The following is a 22,833-nucleotide window of genomic DNA, read 5'->3' on the forward strand; positions in this document are numbered from 1 at the left end:
TTATCCGACCATATCCACTCTGTTTTCATCCCTAATCATGAGTATATATGACATGTCTAATAGAGGGTGTCTAATGTAACTTCCCACCTGACGTGGTTACTAACATGTGAGCCTGAGGGTGGTATGACTCACATGAAAGCAACCACATCTCTCTGATTTTATGTGAAAGAAACCAATCCCCGACAAAGATAAATAGGTTGTGTCACTACTACATGGAGGCAAATAGAGATCAGCACTATAGATGCCGAAAGTGGTATAGCCGGCAACTATAGTGCTTTTCCCGCCCACTCACCCGCCCATGCGGCTGCCAGCCTACCAAATCGCCAAGAACCGTCACCTTTCTCCCTAAATAGGTGCCAGTTTTTAAATATAACCGGCACCTATTAGCCTATCAGAGAAAGATGTCGAGTTTATGCATATATTATAGGTGCCGGTTTTATACCGATGATCAAAGTTATTTGTGCCCGCACCTATCTAGTGTTCTGTAGTAGTGTGTGCACATGTGCAGAGGTCGAAAATGTAAACTTTTTCCTTGCCATTATCTTAAAATTGCATGTCTCATGTCATGTAGATATGAAATTCTCTATGGGCGCATCGCATGCATGCAAGCTGTCTTGCTTCCTCATCACAACATCTTCCCTGAACGCCCGCCTTCAACGTCCCTCCCCCTCTTCTCGCTCCCTCCATTCCGACGTCTCATTCTCTCTCCACATTTCCTTTTGATCCCTTCTCTTTTCTCTCTCTCTCCGGCCGGTTGATCGAGGTGAGCGTTTCCTGACCTACTTGCTCGGATTAATTACAAATTGATTTGATCACGTAGATAATTACATCATCATCATATTGATGGATGGATGCTTGCACATATATGCATGCGTTTTGAATCTGGTGATGTAATGATATCCAATTAATAATCTTGCTGCAACACGAAAGCTCAGCCAGTTTAATTGATTTGATTTAGTTAATGCCATCGATCTCAGGCTTGATTATCGATTGGCTGTTGAATGCACGGATTAATCAAATAGGTTGAAGGCACGCAATGCAAAATTCCAAATTGATTGTGGACCTCTTCGGTTTCTCCTTGTATAAGACCTTGAATTTAGAAATTATTAGTGAGCTATCGAAAGTTTTCAGTGGCATCACATATTATCTGCTTACTTGGAACATATAGAAAAATAGAATTATTAATTAATAAATTAATTGTATTGAGCATTATACTTCCTTAGTCTGAGAGTATATAGCATTGGGCGTAAAGTTAGTATTAACTATTCACCATGTAACTAGCTTCTTAGTAAAGGTACAAATTAAGGACTGAAGAGAAACTCCAGACTTTTAATCTTCAAACTGAAGGCAAGTAATACATTTTCAGCCCTTCCATTTAGTTCCTTGGAGGATCAAATTCAAATGTTGCGACGGATGAAGACGCACGAAATTTGATGCTTTTATCGCACGTTCATGTAGTATTTGGTCAATCGATCTCTGCATCATGCCTTGACCAAGATGCATATTTAGTTTGATGATCTCTGTTGCTTCCAATTGCACTCCATTAATTGTTTGAACTAATAGTCGTTTTGCTTCATGTAATCGAATGCTTCCTGCGTTCGATTGGTGAGAGAAGTGCACTCCAATGCTGTACCAACAGTACTCTTGGGTTTTTCTCTTAGGAGAGCTTTATTTAGAGTGAAAGGGACTTCCTAATTAAGATTTCTTTATTTTGAAAGAAGCTAGTAATTAAGATTTCTTAACATATGCACACGTGAGGTTATAAATTATGACTCAAATCTGATGTTGATGTGTGTTCGACCAAGTCCCTAATCAGTTTTTGCACCTTTTCTTCTGATTTCTCACGCCAACTGATCAATTAAGGCAAGCAGGATTTTAGTTGTGTTCTTTTCTTATTGTTTTCCTTTCTCTTGCTTTTCGCTTTCTCACCTCCTACCTCCTTGGAGACAGTCCACAATTGTGAATTTTCAACATTAGAAAAATAATCACAATTTTGTGGAAATGATTGAAAAACTAATTAATAGGTTGCATTTCACATGAACATAGTTAATTAGAGAACAAAATGCATACACTAGGTGTTAGAGCAGTACAAAAGTTATAGAAGATGTCACTGCTTACTGCATGAGTATCTTTCTTCACAATCCCATTCCATCATAAATATTGCCTAAACAATTCCACTCAACCTTGTTGCTTGTTCAACTTTAATTCTTTCATAACTTGATATGAAGGTCAGGACAATTACTGTAGACTAGTTTCTTCATGGTTGCACGCTGAATAATCGTACACAGATGCCCTTGCTGTCTCTGAATTCTCAAACACTGAACATATATTGTAGAACATTTTACACCTATTCCTGTCTGATCTCTTGCTGTGTGTGTACGGAGCATGCTGCCGTTCTTCCCAAGACTTTGTGTCTCAATTGGTTATTTTTGACTTGAAGCGATCCGTTTCGGTAGTCCCTGAGGCAGCTAGCGTAAGCCTCTTTTGACTTCCAAGCACACAAGTTACTTGCTGCCTCAGATTCATCAGCAAGTCACTAGTACTTTTCGGTATCTAGATGAAGCATATATATAAACCACAAGAAAAGCGGCTGCCCATTTGTGTTCTGATCATGAGGAGATTCAGGTGGTTTCTTGAAAGTATGTATTGCCATTGCTTCCTTTTGCCCTTTTGATTTTTCATTATATGATGTAGAGAGAAAATTATATATCTTATCGCATCGATGCTTTATTTTTCGTTGTGAAAGGGATGTGAATCTGTGGTTGCAAGATACTGAAGAAAGTAATAAGGTGGTTCTTCAATCTTCATAGGCTTCAGAGTTCAGAGTTGAGTTAATGTTTTTGCAAACAAGGTGTCTGCTGACAGTTTGACAGTAAAAAGATCTGTATATATGGGTTCCTGCGGTAACGGTAGAAGCTCTGAATATGATGATCCTGCATCATTAGAGAAGATGGAGGAACTGGTTTTACCTCTGAAATTGATGCCCTTACACACCAATGGCCGGTTGTATGACATGAGGTTGTCCTCACCTACTGCTACCTGTGTGATCAATAGTTCATCTGGTTCATTCGACCCGATCTACCGAGCTTGGACGGTGAGTTTACTACCATACTAGTTGCTGAATTTTTGTGGTAGCAGTGTTTGATCTTGTAAGAGTGGCGCAATTTTGCATTTGTTGTTGTTGCAGAAGAAGTATCCTTCAGCTCTAAATGCCTTTGACCACATTGTTGCCTATGGCAAAGGGAAGAAGATAGCGCTGTTTTTGGACTACGACGGTACACTGTCGCCAATTGTCGATGAACCTGACAATGCTATCATGTCTGACCAGGTGGTTTTCATTGCAATATCTAGCTCTGTTGAGTCTCCTCTTGTCAAGTTGTATTGACTAAAACTTCTGCACAATATCGTGTATACAGATGCGCGAGGTGGTGAGGAATGCTGCCTTGCATCTACCCACTGCGATTATCAGTGGAAGGTCTCGTGATAAGGTGTATATGTTATTTAAAAGGTTTCGACGTAATCATTGTGCTGATATAATAGTAAATTGATATGTTATCTGTCATTCTGATACTAACTGTACCTTTTTGTATCAATTTTAGGTGTTTGATTTTGTTAAACTAACAGAATTGTACTATGCTGGTAGCCATGGAATGGACATCATGGGTCCAGTTGGGGAACATGATTCAGTTACTGACCATAGGAGCTCCATTAACTCAAATAGAAAGCAGGTGTGGAGAGCTCTTTACAGTTCAGCCAAGCATAATATTTGTTTCCAAATTTTAGTGCAAAATATGATACAGTATTTGTTTTTTGAATTGAATTGATCTTTTCAAATGGTTTTTAGGGCAAGGGAGTGAAGATCTTCCAGGCTGGTACTGAATTCTTACCAATGATCAATGAGGTAGAAAAATGTCAGGCTTTACACATATTTTAGCTCAGTGTTCATCTTAATGTAATGGAATGCAGGTTTTTAGATTGCTCATCGATAAGACAAAGGCAATCGACGGTGTGAAAGTTGAGAACAACAAGTTCTGTGTATCAGTGCACTACCGCAATGTTGAGGAGAAGGTGAAGATTTATCTTCTCAAAATCATTTCATGGGGGAGAAACTATTCATAAATTATATTTTCAGGCATATGGGCAATTCCTTGCTTCTGATTAATCTGACTTTCAGAATTGGCAACTTGTTTCTCAATGCACAAATGATGTCCTAAAAGTCTACCCTCGCCTCCGATTGACTCATGGACGAAAAGTAATTATCTGAAAACTGAAAACATTGGCTCCTGAAGATGACTGTCAGCTGTATCTGATCTCAGAAATGCAGGTTTTGGAAGTTCGTCCAGTGATAGATTGGAACAAGGGGAAGGCTGTGGAGTTCTTGCTGGACTCCCTAGATCTAGCTAACTGTAAAAATGTTCTCCCTATTTACATCGGGGACGATCGTACCGACGAGGACGCTTTTAAGGTGCAGAATTCTGCTTTCATGCAGAAGGATTTATGTTTTTCATGGACAAAATTCATTTTATGGTTCAATTTTCAGGTTATTCGATTTTAAGGCGCATAAGTCTGCTTTCCTGCAGAAGGATTAATGCTTTTTCATGGACAAAATTCATTTTGTGGCTCAATTTTCAGGTTCTTCGTGACGATAAAAGGGGTTTCGGGATTCTGGTGTCATCTGTACCAAAAGATTCTCATGCCCTGTATTCTCTGATTGATCCATCTGAGGTAGGTTCATGATTTGTTGCACAGCTGTTCCATGTAAGACACTGTTTGATGACAGTTTTCATAATTGTTTTTTATATTCATGATATATAGAGCTATTTCAATTGCAGGTTATGGAATTCTTGAAAAGACTAGTTATGTGGAAGAAGGAAGAAGCATCACATAATAAGTAGATTATAAATATCTCTGATGTTTACTCTAGGGTAGATTTCTGAATTCTGACAAAGAGAATAAGCAGAAGGGCAACAGAATTAACTTGGACATAGTGGACAGTTGTACATCATATAGTTAATCCATTTTCTTAGCCTGGCAAGTGGCAAAATAAAAGTAATTGCCATGTTGTACAAGAATGCGAAGCATTCTGCAAAAGTCCAGTTCTTTGAATAATGGTCTCAGTTGTAGAATGGTGTAACTTGTTAATGAACTGTGATATAAATTTTTGGGCTAAACCATTACTATGGCATATGGTTTGGTGTGCATTATCTTTACAGATCATACATAACCTTGCAAATTTACAGCAGAAAGAAAAATGAGTATTAATGTTTCCAACTCCAAGTAAAAGCCAATTTGAGGTAAACATGTACACAATTTTTTCTTTGCATACGAAAACTGAAAAAAGAAATCGATTCCCCAATGGCAGATTTTGAAAAGACTTCCCTCAAACTGAATACTCTAAATGTGGAAGTTCCAGAATTGAGTGCTCTCCTTTGGCACCAAGTTTCTCACCATTACGCGCTCTTATTGATCAAGGGGTCAACAATGACTTGAGGTTTAAAATCTGGCTTCAAGTACTCTGAAAGCAAGGAAGCATACGTGTCATAACGGGCAGTCATGCGGAAGCCCCACTTGTCTTTGATCTGGCGACATAAGTTGAGGTCCATATCAGATATCATCAAGCCATCTCGGTAGCGAGATAGTGATGGGGTGCAAGAAGCATCAGGTGCTGAGAAATGGCTGGATCCATAGAAATGACCAAAGTCGGCATGCTGAGGTTTCCCGTCACCAGAAGTGAATGGGTTTGGGAAGACCTCTGTGCCGACCCGGTTAATTGACCCGACAAAGTAGCTATTTGCAATTGCAGCATTTCTGGCCTGAAAGAGTACAACTTAAGCATGAGTGCTGTTCTACCGCAAATAAGATAAAAAACGAATAAAATTATTTGAACTTCTGAAAATTTCAGAACGCAACAACTGGAAGTAAGTGCTATCAAACAGAATGGAATGTAAGAATATATCTAACCTCAATGGGCCACATTGGTTCGCTGAGTTCACCAACAGTTGCGGATGGGTTGAATACTATTTCAGCTCCATTGAGGCCAAAAGCAAGCCAATTAAGGGGATGATGCCTTCCATAACAAATGTTTATTCCGATTTTCCCATACGCTGTTTCAAACACTGGATGCCCGGTGTTACCCTCCATATAGTATGTGCTCTCATTGAAATCACCAACTCTTGGGATGTGATTCTAAAGTAGCATTTTGTTAGACCGGAAATGCTTAGAGATATCCAGAGGAAATAAATATGTACTGATTGCACATACCTTTCGATGTATACCAATTATGTTCCCATGATTACCTATGACAACAGCTGTATTCCATACAATCTCTCCGTGGTTTACATCTCTTTCGAGGATTGGGCTCACAATTACCATGTTATATTTCTTAGCAAGTTGTTGAAGGAATTGAGTAGATTCTCCATCAACGGGCTCAGCAAACTCACACCACCTTTTCTCACGTGTGCAGAAGGCAAAAGGCATTGTCCAAGCTTCCTGAATTTTGGATATCAACCATTAGAATGTTAGGCACCTTTGGAAATTTAAGCCAATGTGTCTAGAACATAACATTGCCAGAACATTGAGAAGGAATATTCTGAGCAGCAAGGATCAGAAATGAATATATCAATATTCAATACTAACGCGGAGAATAAGTATCCTGAGAAACATATCAGGTTGGAAATGAAGATATTAGATACTAGCAAGTTGCATGGGAACTCTAGAGTTGTTCATCAAATGCCAAAAGGAAGTTGTATAAACCGATAAAGGACTCACCTGTAAACACAAAATATTAACACCAGCATCGCCAGCTGCATCAATCATAGGCTTGACTTTCTCCATGATAGCATTCTTCTGATCAGCAAAATGACTGGTGGTAGGAATAGAAATTGAGTTCTGAATCAGGCCAACTCGAACAACCTGTGGTTGCCTGAGATACTCTTTATCTGCATCAAAACGGAAGGCCTGCAGCACAAAAGAGCACTACTCAAAAATTGAGACAACGAGAGTGCAGGGAATTATCAGTTTAATTTGCTAGATGCTGAAGGATTGAAAAGCGCAACCAGTTCACAGGCTGCCACTACGACCACCAAGTACCAAACAAGAGTTTGACCCGATGTTTTATTTGTCTTAGTGAATACTGATTCAACATTAAAATTATATTAATTCTTTCCCAATAAACGAAAACCTTTTTCTATAAATAGTGTTTTTGGTTCCATCCATAAACTAATGACAGAAATTGGCAACTATCAGGAAATGACCTGCACATCAAAATTATGAGCTTTTGCAAGAGCAGATGTGGCTTCGGGCAATGAGATGGCCTCTAGAGCACGCCCACAATTCAGTCCCAATAGCAGCCGGCTTGCTTCCTGTTAACAAACATAGAAACTAAGTTAGCAACAGCTCAGGCTCAGCATATAAACAAGTTGATATCTTCAACACATCCTTACCATAAAGCTTAACATAAAAAACTAGTACGGTTCCCCAAATAATCAAACCATAATCGATTGGTCTGTATTGGCAGTGATCTACTTTAGCATCTTCTAATGAAACCATATCATAATTAAACTTCATAGAGTCTGACAGATCTTGTCAATTAACTAGCACTACCACTTTTTTGCCTAGGGAGAGCACTGAACACAACGAATTCCCATCAACAGATGGATGGACAACCGTACCGCATTAAAGTTAACACTACAGGATGTTTTCTTCCCACAGAAATTACTCACTGACAACAGTCAAGTCACTATCTGACGCACAAAATTGTATTAGAGAGCAACCCGTCATCATCAATTACAATCCGTATATAGTCTTAGCCGCCATAATGGCAAAGACATCCCCCAGGATCAAGTGATCAAGCGTTCGCGAAAAAAAAAAGGATCAAGTGATCAACACAGCCATCTATCTCATCACCAAGAACCCGATTAACTCACGACATACCAATCGACAACGCCGCCGCCGCCGCCGCGAGCTCGCCCACCCGGAAACCAACCAAGAAACAGGCGGCCCCGGAGGGGGGATGACCCAGACGCATCCGACCAACCAACCAACCAACCAGCGGGCCGCCGTTCGGGGGGAGGAGGAGAGGGAAGTTTTACCTTGAAGAGCTCCGGGGAGAGGTTGGACCGGAGGAGCCTGTGCAGGGACTCGTACCCTCCGATCGACCCCGCCGCCGCCGCCGGCGCATCCTCTCCCTGCGGCGGCCGCTCGCCGTTGCTGCTGTCCATCCTCTCGACTGCCGGCTGCCGGTGGTGCGGTTGGTGTGATGCGATGCGGTTGCCGCACTTGCCCGCCCTCCTCGTGATTGGGCTCGTGTTAGAGAGGCGAGTAGGGCTCTCTCTCTTTTCTTTTTTTAACTATGGTTTCCTTGTCATCTTGTATACTTGTATTCCTCGCATATGCAGGTGAGGTTTGATTGGCATTATTGTTTGTTTGTTTGTTTGGATAGGATGGATTAGATTGGATTTAGATAGGTGTAATAGTTGGCGAATTTTCTACATCAACGTTGGTAGATAAATCAATTATTATACGCTAGTATTAGTATAGCTTTTATTATACAGTAATATTGTAATCTTGTAATTTTTTCCTGCTTTATCATTAGAACTTCGCACCGCCTCGTGCGAATCGTTCAAAATAAATTATATAGTAATATTTTAATTGATTCCTATAAGTAATTATTCCTAATCCATTCAGTCATCCATGAAGAACACCTCTAGCTGCGTTTGTTTCTCGCTTCTCCCCTCCTCTAGTCCCCCGTTTTGCACGTGTATGTTTCCCAAACTCTAAACGGTGTGTTTTTTCAAAAAAAAAAAGTTTCTATAGAAAAGTTATTTTTTAAAAAAATCATATTAATCCTTTTAAGATAAACTAATACTTAATTAATCATGCACTAATGAGTTGTTCCATTTTACGTGCGTGAGAGGGTAGTTCCCTACCCAAATTGCCGAACAGCCTAAAGAGTGTTCGGAACCCAGTTTTAAGCTTACTTAAAATGTGGCGACTCTATGTTTTTTAGTTAAGTTTGGTCTACCCCCAAATTATTTCAAAAGTACAATTTATCCCCCTCAACTGTAAAACTAGACAATGATGGAGGATGTAATTTGCAATTAATGTGCGGATCAAATAGTTGGGGATGTACACATTAATCCCCTCCCCTTTTCAAGTGGTCTCGACTTCCCATGTGGTACTCTAACATAATTAAGGATGTGCCTCGCCAATCAAATCCCTCTCCCTCTCTCAATGGGACCCACCTACCAATGGCATGCATTGGAGGTCTCAACAAGTTAGCCGTTGTCTTAAGGTCACTCAACACCTTAACTGGAACAGAGAACGATGCTTGTCGAGATGCGGTCAAAGGCAGTGAAAAGGTCCTAGTGGCGGAGTAGGGAGTCGATGGGAACCTAGCAAGGTTCCAAGCTCCTACTCACAAGGGGTTGGGGTTCGGCTAGTAACAGCTAGGGAGCCTATGCCATCCTCGAATCTGAACTGGGTAAGGTGGTGATGCTGCTATAGGATGCATGGAGAGGACGTGACGCTCATACATTTGGCTCTCTTCCATCCCTCGGTGGCATGGATAGCTTTGGTGGTGACCAATTGTTGCTTGGCAGAGGTTCGGTCTCTAGATCGATAACCGCTAATATGTTGTCCTCCATGAGCTTTGCATAGGGAGGGAGAGGAGTGGGGAGGGCACCATCACTGCTGAGGAAGGAGAGGAAGGGAAGACAAAACGCCGACGTCGAGCTCCTCTCACTAGTGCCGTAAGAGCGAGCACGTCCCTTTTCCTCTCTCTCAACATCAATGACTATCATGGAGGTAAGGGCAGGAAGGAATAGGCAGGGAGAAGAGAATTTAGCGGTGAGCACACTATGGCCAGATCTAGCGAGCCAAGCTCACCAGAAGATGAGCGAAACATGAGGAGGCATGACGCCTCCTTGAGTATTTCACCATGTAGGGTTCCACCACTACCTCCTCTTGGGATCATCAAGGGAGAAAGAGAGAGAGAGAGAGAGAGGAGCACATCTACAAGTGGTGGGGGGTTCCTAGGGAGTGCCATGACGACGGTTTCTCACAATGAGCACGGTGAAATCGGCGGCTCTCATGGAGCATAGGCGGTGTTGGCATGTGAGGAGCACGTGGCAAGGGAGGTCTAGCAACTGTGCAGGTCCATGTCTTATGAGAGTGAGAGTGAGAGAGAGATAGAGAGAGAGATGGGAGAATGGGAGGAAGACAATAACTAGGTGCTGACATACGGAGCCAACATGATATTTAAAAAATGATAGTTTTGTTAACTGGGTTGCCACATAGTCAAATTAGTGCCACGTGTATATCACATAGTACAAAACAACCCTTGATTATGTTGGGGTGGGGTTGGGGGTAATTCATATGGTTTCAAAAGTTTAAGGTCTTAAATATCTTCTTCCGTAGTTGAGGGTAAATTGTATTATAAAACTATTTTCTGCATGATGAATGGCCGATTAGTTTCCACCAATGTTCACTTATACACGGTAGTTTTTAATGTTCCCTTCCATCCTATAATATAGCTACCTTAGCAGTTCAAAATATAATTATTCTTTTTCTTTGAAGGAAAAAAATATAACAAGATTTAAGACCTTGTATATATTCCTCTTTATTGTATACCAGCAGAAATTCATTGCATTGAGTTTTTCCATGGAGTGAATAGAGAAATAGGAAAAAAACTCTTTCGAATGAAAATGGAAAAACAAATGCGTCATATATCCCACTTGGACAAAGCAAATTAGAAGAATTTTTCTCTTATTCTCATTTGTTCCTTCCTTTAGAACTACAAAAATATCTATATATTTTAGGGCGAAGGGAGTAGACAAGTTGTGACGAACCAAAAATTTTATCTAGCCGAGACAAATATACTTCCTATCAAATTACTTGTTATTACAACTTGTCCTAAGTCAAGACCATCAGTTCTAGAAACTCGTATAATTTAACAAAATGCAAATTATTTTAAAAATATTTCTCATTGCGAATCATTAGTTTATGTGTTGATATAAATATTTGCCTCAAGAGAAAACTAAAACGGCAATATGAAACAGGTAGCATAAATGCACACCTATATTCTAGTCTCACAATCCTAGTTTCCCACCGAAATATTCTAAAATTGAAACTTAGGCAAGAAAAAGGTTAATTGGATCCATGCCATTACAATTGTGTCGAATTAGAGAAGTGCCATTATAAATCGCCTATTTCGAAGCGTGCCATCCGTATTGATGTTAATTTTGGTCCATCCCATAATTTGGTCGTCTCCCGTGTTTGTACACGTAGTATCGGATACATATTTGTGTATGGACGGAAATGCCCCTTTCAGACGCGCTCTAAAACTGACCTGGTTCAGCTCAACCGTATGCTTGCTCCATCCATTCCCTACTCCATTCCTCCCTATTCGAGCTCCAGATCTGGCCGGCGGTGGAGGCGAGGATTCGAGCGAGAGAGATGCGCCGCTAGCAGGTGATGGTGCTGGAAATGTGATGGCGACAACCCCCCTCCCTGCGGACCCCTGGGCGAGACGGCGAGGAGATGGATCTAGGCGAATCCAATCCGACCATCTGTTCAAGGCCATGAGTATCCCTAACCCTAAATCAATTGAAACCTGTAATGTTAAGAGGCAAAGCATCTTTTTTCTGCATCATACATCTTTGGCTGGCATTGTTCTTCATGTGTGGTGATTTGTTTGGTAGGCACAGGTTTTCGGTAGACGTTAGGGTTCAAGGCTATGTGACAATAGATGCTGCTGGTAGGAAAACTTACACAAAAGGGTCAACTCGGTAATGGGTTGTGGAATCAGATAGCTTTAACGTTGAGTTTGTGTTGAGTAGCCTTGTTGAGTTAACTTGGGGCCCAAACCAATCTCCTACCATATGGTATTTTTGTAAGTCAATTAGTGAGGACGTGAGACTATTGGAGAATGGCCAGATTCCAGAGTTGTTTGAAATATATGCAGAAGAGAGCCACTTTGAGCTTATTGTATCCATCCTGGATGCTGCAAAGGGTGTGCCATTTGCTATAAATGCTTTAAATCCTATATGTGTGGCGCCTCCTGAATTCCCTGCTGAAATCCATCCTGAAATCCCTCCTGACATCCCTCATGAAATCCCTACTGACATCCCCGCTAGTATTGTTGGAGGTTTTGACCAGCTTACAACAGAGGAAGTAGAAGTTAGAGAGGCAGATATCTTTGACAATGAGGAGTATGTTGGTGTTGATGATGAGTGCCTATATGTTCCTGCATCTAAATAGCAAGGTCAACCTGGATCTGAACCTCAGGGGGCTGCAACCACTGGTCAGAGTGGAGAGATTGGTTCTAGTGCTAGTGCTGTGGCAGGCCGGCAGCTCTTGAGGCATAGAGTACAGATGATTATCCTCAGATTTATAACATCATTCATGACCTTGAGAATCCAAACATTGTGAAAGATGCTTTGTTCCCCCATGATAGCTCTCAGAAAAGTTGTAAGGCATTATGCCATCTTGAAAGGTTTTGAATTTGCTAAAGGTATGAAGACAGATCCTACAAGGTTTATTGCAAAAGGTGCAGTTGATGGTTGCCCTTGGTGTATAAATGCATCTCTGATTGAGGATAAGAAGACTGTAAAGGTAAATTCTTCCCAAATTTCTTTTGTTTTGTTGTTCAGATGATGTTTACTTATGTGTTGCATTACTCATGCAGATTATGGTCCTTCCATTTGAGCACACTTGTTCTTCTACAAAGCTACATAAAGGGAAGATGGCTACTCAAGGCTGGTGTGCAGATAGACTCTCTGATTGGATTAAGAAGAATCCTAGCAAGGGACCAACTGATGCCAGGAAGAAGCTTGAAGAAAGATATGAGATCAAGTTGAAATACTCCAAAGCATGGTCTGGTATGAAGAAGGCTATGGAGCAGATCCATGGTACATATGAAGAAAGCTTCCAGCTTCTTTTCAACTGGAAGGTTGCACTGCAGAACAAGTCACCAGGTACAATTGTAGAGATAGAGTTGCAGAAAGTAGGCAAGAAAATGTGCTTTAAGAGAATTTTTGTTGCATTGAAACCTTGCATAGATGGATTTTTGGCTGGATGTAGACCTTACTTAGGTGTAGATGCAACTAGGTTAACTGGTAAATATACTGGACAGCTAGCTTCAGCCACTGCTATAGATGGACATAACTGGTTGTATTATGTAGCATATGTTGTGTTTGACTCGACAATAGATGATAACCGACTCTGGTTTATGCAACAACTAAATAAGGCCATAGGAGACCCAGATGGTTTAGTTATTTCTACATATGCATGTAAAGGTGTAGAGAATGCATGAGGCATCTCTATTCTAATTTCATGAAGAAGTACCAAGGGCTAATCTTCACTGATCATCTGTACCCAGCTGCTAGATGCTATACCGAGGATAGGTTTCAGTGGCACTTGAAGCATATATGAGATGTCAGGCCTGATGCAATCGAGTACCTAGAGAAGCACCACTCAAGGATTTGGTATAGATGTGGATTTTCAGAACTTAGCAAGTGTGATTACCTGACAAATAATGTTTCAGAGAGTTTCAACAACTAGATCAAGGGCCTAAACGGTTTGCTCATACATGAGTTGGTTGATTCCATTAGAGAAATAGTCATGGTGAAATTTGCACTTAGAAGAGATTGTGCTAGCAAGATGGATGATGGAATCCTTCCAGGTGTCATGAAGGAGCTGAACATTGCAACTAGTAATCTGAAGGTTGTTAAGGTGGCTAGAAGTGACCATGGATTTGTTGAAGTCACAATGGTTGAGAGTGATAATAACACCTAGAGGGACACTGTAGACTTGGACAACCGAAATTGTTCTTGTAGGGTATGGCAGGTGACAGGAAAGCCTTGCAAGCATGCAGTGGCTTGGATATGCACCAACAGGGGAAAGATTCAGGACTTTGTGCATCCATATTACAGTGTCTAGTACTTTAGAGCAGCTTATGCAGGGAGGATTCAACCCATGACTGATAGGTTACGATGGCCTTCAGTTGATCTTGGGTTCAAAGTGCATCCTCCAAGACTGAGAAGAGGAGCTGGCAGGCCTAGAGTGCGAAGGATAAGGGGTTGTCTTGAGCCTGGGAGAAAGAAAGTGAAATACAAGAGATGCAAACAGTTTGGGCACTTTGAGAAAACTTGCAAATTGGCTGAGCCACTAGATGAAGATGACATGGCTGCCGAAGAAACACCCAGGAAAAGGTATGTACTGAACCCTTCCATTTTGATCCATGACTTCTTACTGTTGTTGAATTATGTGTCTTCTTTTCACTTGCAGGAGGAGGCCAGCAAATGTGGATGTTGAAGCTAGCTCATCTGCACCAAACAAAAAGAAAAAAAAACTCCAAAGAAGAAAAGAACACCACAGAAGATGAGAGATCTTGCTTCTTCCAGTGCTCCACCAACAACTACTCCTAGAAGACTATTAGATTGGTTTGGTGTGTCTCAACCATCCAACCCAGCTTGATGTTGAGCTAGCTGATTACTGGATTCTCTTTTGTAATATATGATGGCCCAAGAACTGCTTATTTTGTGATGTAATGCATGTGTAAGCTAGCTGATTAGTGGGTTCCCTTTTGTAATTATTATGTGATGTAATGCCTAAGACACACCTATGTTGTGATAGCTGGCAGACCTGCTTATTTTGTGATGTAGTAGTGAAGTAATGGCACTAAGACCTTCTTATTATGTATTCTAAAGTTGGCTGTGCTATGCAAACTATCATATGTGGCATAGATGAATGAAATTGCTCCATACATGTGACATTCTCACATTTGTGTTGGTTTGCTTGAAATACCAAAAATTTATGTGGCACTTGACATTTGCTCCATATATGTGATATTTGTATGACCTTATATGAATGAACTTGCTCCATATATTGTAACATCCTCAGATTTGTGTTGGTCTGCTGAAAATACCAGCAAATTTGTTGGTCTGCTGCAAATTGTAATGTTGCTAACATTCTCACATTGCCAAATTTTGACAGTTTTAGTGCAACTAACATTTAGTGTAGCTGAAATTTACAAATGAAAATCAAGTTTGCTCACATATGTTGCTGGAATTTGTCACATAAGTCACATTTCCTCAGCTTTGCTCACATTTGGTAAATCTGCAACTAGAAATGCACAGCCCATTTACAGATTGCACAATTGCTCACATTTAACTAAAAATGAAACTAGGATTAATTCCACAAGTCATTTACAGATTGCATATTACATATTGCACACTCACAGCAATTACTAACTACCTAAGGTAGTTCTTCCCTACAACTACTGGCACACAAAGAACACACATCAACATTAGCATGTGCATAACCCATTGGAGCATGTCCTTCTCTGATTCTATTTTGTCCTTCATCTCTGCAAGCTCCCTCTTGGACTGATTCAGCTCATCTCTACACAGCTGCAATTGCTCCTCTTTTGCTTCTAAGATACTAGACAACTCGATGTTGTGACCCTGCGCATCTACCAATTGCCACCGCAACTGGTTGCGCGTCTCCCGTAGGCTATTATACTCGCCGGCATGGTAGTATGCCATCATATCCTCGACATACTCCTGAGGAGACCTCCCATATCCATAAATAGCATCGTACACCTTGCATGAAAAGAAAGGAAAGGGAATTGGGAAAGAAATCGAGGAGATGCAACTCAAAATTTCTCGTGGCCAAAGATTCACCTCTCCCCCGCATTGCAGCCATCACCGGGCAGGATTTCTGATAGTGGACGACGTGCGTGGAGCTGCCGGCCACCCACAAGCACACTTGAGCTCGGGGATGCTGCACGCTGCTACCTGGGACCGCTCCTCGCTACACCTGCTCAACCAAGAAAGGGTTCTCGATTCGTCCATCGCAGCCGCTCCCGCGGTCCCCTAGAGATGCGGAGGGACTTGCTGCCGCCCGCCAGCTAGGGTTTCTACCGCCATCGATAGCCGCCACAGAATGGTTTGGGGAGAGGGAAGGAGCGGTTTCTCGTGGTCGAGATGAACCAACTCGCCGATGTATCCATGTATGCAGGGGCATTAGCGACCATATGAAACTACACACTGGTCAAATTGAGTCAACGCGAGCCTACGTCGTACGGCATGGCATGGAAACTATTCTGCCCATATTCAGATGGCACGCTTTGAAATACTACCTCCGTTTCATAATGTAAGACTTTCTAGCATTGCCCACATTCATATAGATGCTAATGAATCTAGACATATATGTGTGCCTAGATTCATTAGGATATATATGAATGTGGGCAATGCTAGAAAGTCTTACATTATGAAACGGAGAGAGTAGATGATTTGTAATGACATTTCTCTAATTCGACATAACTGTAATGGTATATATCCAATTAACAAAAAAAAAGGACATGTATTAGCAGCATGACAATCTACGTAATCAGAGCAGGAAAGCGTAATTCTATCGACCACAAAACGGACGGCTCAAAGGGGAAGGAAAGCAGATAGGCCCGCGATAGCTTAAACCCCCCTCCTCCTCCTCCGCCGCCGCCGCCGCCGCCCGCGCTCGCCGCCGATGGCGGCCGCCGCGGCGACCCGCCTCCTCCGCCTTGCCCCGCGCCGCCTCCAGGGCCCACCCAGGGCGTGCCCGTTCGCCGCCCTCCCGCTCCACCCGACGCCGGCCCGGCTCGCCGCCACCACCTCGAGGTGGCGCCGCTTCTGCGCCGCCGCGCAGGCCTCGGCGCCGCCCCCGCCACCGGCGGCCGCGGCGGCGGCGGCGGCCTCGGGGGAGGCCGTGGGGGAGTTCAGGAGACGGACGCGGGTGGCGGATGTCAAGGGAGGGGAGGACGAGGGCGCCGCGTGGGTTGGAAAGCAGCTCGCCGTGCGCGGGTGGGTGCGCACCTGCCGCGCCCAGAGGACCGTCACCTTCGTCGAGGTGAGGGGAAGCTTTGCGTTTGCGCTCTCGCATCCCTTTCTGTTTGAAGCGTGAATTCGTGATGGTGGCGCTAATGGTTAGCGGTCTTGTGTTTGATGAAATGAACGGTGCGAATGATTAGTTTGCGCACATTGCATAAAATTGCATTGTGGACTAGGAATTGGGAGTGCTGGAAAAGATGCTTTCCTTCAGTGCACTATTCACATTGCTTCCCCAATGTCGTTGATCATTTTACATTTCATGAAACATTTCGATCCATGTTTATGCGATTGTACTAAACTAGCTTTCATTGTACTACTTTTGTACAAATTACGATAACAAGACTGAACTTCTGGATAGATATTACAGAAATCATTTTTGTGACTGTTTGATAAGTCGTCCTTCTTTTGATGAGAATTGCAGCCTGTTTGACTTGCATACCAGCAGTTCTGTGGAGTGTGCCATTAGTTGTTTGGTTGATGCCTAACCTTGCCATAACTAAGTTTAGGCTAGTTGTGGCATAGTGGCACAAATGTGGCTTAGAAATAGTTGGCCACAAATGTGGCATGCTTAGCTCTAAATTTGAGAGCATGACATGTGGGTCCCAAAGTTTAAAAAGTGTGGCATAACACAATTGCAGTAGCGAACCAAACACATGCCTAGAAAACTGTGGCGTGGCAAAGTGTGGCAACCAACCAAACAGCATGTTACTTGCCTACTTTTCTCTAAGGCCTACTTTTGTGTTATTAACTGCTTTGAAAAGTTAGAAATCAGGACAATTTCTCTAAGGCCTACTTTTGTGTTAGTAATCAGACTTCAGACAGTCTTTCATGGACCAGCAATACTAATCTAGTAATCTGCATGCCATGAGTGCACAGTATAATGAATCAGAGTATCTCATATTCTGAATGCATAGGATGTTAATACTGTCATCTGGAGACTTTAAAGTTCCCTGAAATAATGGTAATGACTATTGGCTTTTACTTTAAATCTCTAACGCGTCCTAAAATTTAAATTTATTTCAGGTTAATGATGGTTCTTGCTTGTCCAACATGCAATGTGTATTGACTCCTGATACAGAAGGCTACGACCAGGTAAGCAATCATTCAGGGAATCAGGGTACAACTAGATAGTAGAAACAATACATGTTAATTTTGTTTTGTTATTCTGGTCAATAAAAATAGTTTGATCAATCCAATGGTTATCTTGTGAACACAGAAAATAAAACTCTGATAATTGTGACATGGCACCAACAATGACACCAGCGTTGTCTAGTTATGTCTCAATTCCTTTTATTTTCCTTGCTATAGTTGCAGCCAATGTGTTCTTGTGGCTATAGTACATTTTACTGGTCAATATTTTCATTGGTGGATGTCAGATAGACTCTATCACTACTGGGGCCTCTGTGTTAGTGGAAGGAGTTATAGCAAGCAGCCAAGGTGGTAAACAAAAAGTGGAGTTGAAGGTTTCAAAGATCAGTGTGGTAATGGTTTCATTCTGCCTATAGTTTCCTCCTTTTCCTTTTTATTTCCTTTTTTCTTTGCGTGCCTCACAAATCTAAATGAAATGTGGACAAATTCTGGAGTTAACTAGCTATTTCCAGATATCAAAATAAAATTTCTATAATTTATTGATATAGGAAAATACTTGTGGAGTAGTTAAGGTATCTCTTTTTGTATGCTACTATGCTAGTCTTGTACTCTTGTTAAAGACAGATATGAGCGTTAACCGAACACTCCTATATCGAATAAGTTATTTGATGATCCCTAACGTGGTAACACACAATGCACAAAAAAATTCGCCCCTATGCTTTCTTTTTATATAAAGAAATTTCTGATGGCATGTCAAAAGGATAGACCTATAGACTGTTAATGTTGATTGAGAATCTGCAGTTGCATTTTGCTTTATCAGGCTGTAGACAATATTATCCCAGGTAAGCACGCTTCTAGTGCATTTTTTTGGTGTGTTCTGATGTAGGTTTCACTTCTTTGTACAGATTGGAGAAAGTGATCCAACATCTTTTCCTATACAAAAGAAGCGGGCATCAAGAGAATTTCTGAGAACTGTAGCCCATCTCCGTCCTCGGACAAATACTTTTGGCGCAGTATGATTTTACTCGTTGCTAGTTCTTTTCTGATACTTTTTTTTTGCTCAGAAGCTACTAAATCTGTAGAGACTTGTGTTATGCCTTGGAAATGATCATGCCCTTTCTGTCCACAACTTTTCTACAAAATGCTCATCATTATCCTTTTCTAGATGCATTGTTAATTCCCTAATTTAGCTCATAAATTAGCATACAAGTTGTGACAAGGTTTGCTATGCAAATATTACAAAATAAGTGGCATGTTTATAGATGACATTCTGTCCAATCCAACCTTGGATATGGATCTGCCAATGTGGTGATGAAATACATACATTATGTAGAATTGCAATGGACTATGATCAATACAGCCATGGACAGGAAATGTGTGTGATTCTCATATTGGCAAGAATCCAACAAACTGCTGATATAGCATCATATTCTGCACATCAAAATAGTGCAAACGTTGGTAGTTTTATGTGTTGTAGTAAGATGAACTTTTGCGTTAGAAAGTGCCTTTTTCTTATGATGAAGAAGCTGGCTGGTGTCCAACATTTTTCATCTCTCTAGTTATGTAACTTATTCTATGGAATTTTTACTGTACTGTTGTACTTATTTAGGTGGCAAGAGTGAGAAATGCTTTGGCATACGCAACCCACAAATTTTTTCAAGACAACGGATTTGTTTGGGTAGCAAGCCCTATTATCACAGCATCAGACTGTGAAGGAGCAGGGGAGCAGTTTTATGTGACAACATTGGTTAGTATTTCGTCAATAAGATTCTATAGAGTAGTGTATAGACAGATTGCTTGGTATGTAACAAATTTACTGTTTCTGGGGGAATGTTCTGCTCATAATGTCATTTCCTGTACTAACATGCTGTTCATATTGCAACACACTTTTTGGTCTTCTCTATTTTTACCTCAAAACCATTAGTGTACTTTTTGCTCCAGTTCAGAAATTAAGTGCTCTTTTTCTTTTTTTCCTCACAAAAAAAAAGAAATTAAGTGCTCCGCATCATCCTGTACTAATATGCTTGTCCAAATCAGAAACTACTTGAAGTTTTCTTTTAGTTTTGTACTTCTGTGTCTGTTTAGAACAGCTTCACTATGTTATTAGGTGCACTGCTAAATCAGTTTGAATTTTCCATCTACAGATTTACTTATTTAAAAATCATTAAAGTTCTGCTATAACAGTTGATTAGGTTTGTCATGATTGGTTTTTATGTATCTGTCTATATTTAAAGATATTTATGGCTCTGAGTATCACTTATTATCTTTTTATGTTTACAATATATTCCATGGAATGATCAGAGCTCTCCATTTTGGTTTCTAATTGCCATAACCCCTTTCATTATGTTTCTATTTAATGCTGTTAGATTTTTTCCCTGTCATACAGATTTCGAATAGTGCTGAAGGTGGTTCTCTAGTCAAGGATATTCCTTCTACTAAGGATGGAAGGGTTGATTGGTCACAGGTAAAACTTCAGAATGAATGCTTATGCAACCTTTTGTTGTTGTTAAAAGTCAAATGTTTCTTCCCCATTTTAAGCAAATTTACCCGTATAATTTTTGTGATATGCTCTGTTATACTGCATGCCAACAGCTGTTCAAGTAATCCAAATGTTTCAATGTCTTTGTGGTTTTCGTAACAATGGTTATTTGCTTGTATCTATGCTAGGATTTCTTCTGCAAACCAGCATTTCTGACAGTGTCTGGGCAACTGAATGGTGAAACATATGCTACAGCTCTATCAGATGTAAATTTTCATTTGCCAGATTCATTTGAAATTATTTTCTGTCATATTTGATATAGCTGTAACCAGTGTTTCTGTTTCCTGACATTGCTTATTCTACAGGTTTACACTTTTGGTCCAACATTTAGAGCTGAAAATTCAAACACCTCAAGACATTTGGCTGAATTTTGGGTATCGCAATATTCTTTTACATTTATGTTTCTTTCAGAATTTTAAATTCCAGAACTCTTAATTTACAGGTTTTTTTTTTGTTGGTTTGTGTTCCGGGGAAGATGATTGAGCCTGAACTTGCCTTTGCGGATCTAAATGATGACATGGCATGTGCGAGTTCATATCTCCAGTATGTAGTAGGTGCCCTTTTTTGCTTGGTGCTCAACTCTGTTAGTGATTATTTCATTCAGACAATATTTTATGGATGCTTCACAGTTACTGACTTGCTGAATTGTGGGGAAGATGTCTCTATATGCTTACACCATTTACCTAGTTACTGCTTGTTTGATACAGGTGAAGTATGTTCTAGAGAACTGCAAAGAAGATATGGATTTCTTTAATACATGGATTGAAAAAGGGATCATCGATAGATTAAATGTATTCCTCTCAGATCTTTCTTCTGTTGCTGCACTATGGATTGTTTTGGTCAAGTTTCATGCTGAAATATTGAAAATGTTTCTTCTTGCAGGACGTAGTTGAGAAAAACTTTGTTCACTTGTCATATTCTGATGCTATTGAGCTACTTGTTGGGTCCAAGAAGAAATTTGAGTTCCCGGTAACACACAAATTCAATTATTTATATTCTCATATTCTCATTTGGACTACATTACAATTTTGTTCCTTGTGTTCTATTTAAAGTCCTAACCAGGAAACGAAAATTGACTGCATATCTGTCTTTGGTGTTGGATGGCATGTCAACATGCTTGTTGATAGAACAAATGCTTATACTTTTTGTAGTTACTGATAATTTGATTTGTTTAATTTTAATTAGTGTGCACAAAATTACCTGTTTGTTTTCTACTTCTACATACTCAGTTCTGTGTACTGTGGATCCTTCAACAACTGTCCCTGAGTAGGCAAACGGGTAAATGCAAGAATGCGAGTGATTATTTTACAAAAATAATGCCTCTTTCTTTTATCTTTTGAACCATCCATAGGTCAAATGGGGATTGGATCTGCAAAGTGAGCATGAAAGATATATCACAGAAGTTGCTTTTGGTGGGCGCCCGGTGATAATTAGAGATTATCCAAAGGTTTATATCGTCACTGGTCTGTGATTAACTAGTTCATTAACAAAGTTGTCATACTTCAAAATTTCCTTTTATTTTGCTTAGGAAATCAAAGCTTTCTATATGCGAGAAAATGATGATGGTAAAACAGTTGCTGCAATGGATCTATTGGTTCCTCGGGTAAGCATATACACCAATAGCTGACATCTCAAACAATACATCATATGTAAAATTCCGAGTATATAAATAGACAAAATGGAGGCAAAGCTTCTAGCATATTTGAATTAGTTGATTTGTAATATAACTCTTTTCCTGTTCAATTTCAGGTTGGTGAACTCATTGGTGGAAGCCAAAGGGAAGAACGTCTTGATTACCTTGAAGCTCGCTTGGATGAGTTAAATCTTAACAAAGATAGCTACTGGTGGTACTTAGATCTACGGCGATATGGATCAGGTTAAATTTCAAATATCAAAATGAGCTGGATAATGCAATTTCTCCTTTTACATTACAGATCATTTAAAATTTGTTATTCGGTAGCATGATTTCCCCCCTGTCATGATCCATAACGAATTTCCACCTTTTCTGTAACAGTTCCTCATGCTGGTTTTGGTCTTGGATTTGAAAGACTAGTACAGTTTGCAACTGGAATGGACAACATTAGAGACACCATTCCATTTCCCCGGGTTCCAGGCTCTGCAGAGTTTTAGAATCCAACATTGCTCACAAATACTTTTTGCAACATTCTTTCCTGAGATTGGGATTTCAAGAAAAATATACACTCTACTGTTTCATTGTACAGAGTTTAGTTAAGTTATTGCTTACATCGAGCAAAACAATATTGTTCCAAATTTTGTTGTTTGGAGTAACGTGCTTGCAAATTTCATTGAACTTCCGATGTACATTATTGTTACTGG

General features: G+C 40.6%; 3 protein-coding genes across 5 annotated transcripts; 2 read left to right on the plus strand and 1 right to left on the minus strand.

The window, feature by feature from the left end:
- The first annotated feature begins 700 nt into the window (after positions 1–700).
- On the plus strand, positions 701–5,255 carry LOC127780357 (probable trehalose-phosphate phosphatase 10). Of its 3 annotated transcripts, XM_052307255.1 has the most exons (12): positions 701–763; positions 2,441–2,639; positions 2,747–3,094; positions 3,188–3,328; positions 3,417–3,488; positions 3,600–3,728; positions 3,845–3,901; positions 3,967–4,068; positions 4,175–4,252; positions 4,325–4,465; positions 4,633–4,725; positions 4,833–5,255. In XM_052307255.1, exons 3-12 carry the CDS (start codon positions 2,891–2,893, stop codon positions 4,893–4,895), a joined length of 1,080 nt encoding a protein of 359 aa, XP_052163215.1. In that variant the 5' UTR covers positions 701–763; positions 2,441–2,639; positions 2,747–2,890; the 3' UTR covers positions 4,896–5,255. The 3 variants fall into 3 exon arrangements, with proteins under 3 accessions (XP_052163215.1, XP_052163216.1, XP_052163217.1); XM_052307256.1 differs by having other exon boundaries at positions 2,441–3,094; XM_052307257.1 differs by lacking the exon at positions 701–763 and having other exon boundaries at positions 2,434–2,639.
- LOC127780356 (beta-ureidopropionase) lies at positions 5,155–8,348 on the minus strand. The gene is made up of 6 exons (XM_052307254.1): positions 8,091–8,348; positions 7,254–7,361; positions 6,769–6,957; positions 6,262–6,489; positions 5,962–6,186; positions 5,155–5,813 (listed from the first exon to the last, which is right to left on the minus strand). The coding sequence occupies exons 1-6, from the start codon at positions 8,217–8,219 to the stop codon at positions 5,451–5,453; spliced, it is 1,242 nt and encodes a 413-aa protein (XP_052163214.1). The 5' UTR covers positions 8,220–8,348; the 3' UTR covers positions 5,155–5,450.
- Positions 8,349–16,459: 8,111 nt separating this feature from the next.
- On the plus strand, positions 16,460–22,710 carry LOC127779421 (asparagine--tRNA ligase, chloroplastic/mitochondrial). The gene is made up of 15 exons (XM_052306191.1): positions 16,460–16,887; positions 17,892–17,960; positions 18,245–18,349; positions 18,863–18,970; positions 19,567–19,704; positions 20,344–20,421; positions 20,625–20,702; positions 20,802–20,870; positions 20,972–21,046; positions 21,204–21,287; positions 21,379–21,465; positions 21,848–21,943; positions 22,025–22,099; positions 22,246–22,372; positions 22,511–22,710. The coding sequence occupies exons 1-15, from the start codon at positions 16,528–16,530 to the stop codon at positions 22,624–22,626; spliced, it is 1,665 nt and encodes a 554-aa protein (XP_052162151.1). The 5' UTR covers positions 16,460–16,527; the 3' UTR covers positions 22,627–22,710.
- Positions 22,711–22,833: the final 123 nt, after the last annotated feature.

This window comes from Oryza glaberrima, chromosome 7 (genome assembly GCF_000147395.1).
Source record: "Oryza glaberrima chromosome 7, OglaRS2, whole genome shotgun sequence".
In the NCBI taxonomy this organism is placed as follows: domain Eukaryota; kingdom Viridiplantae; phylum Streptophyta; class Magnoliopsida; order Poales; family Poaceae; genus Oryza; species Oryza glaberrima.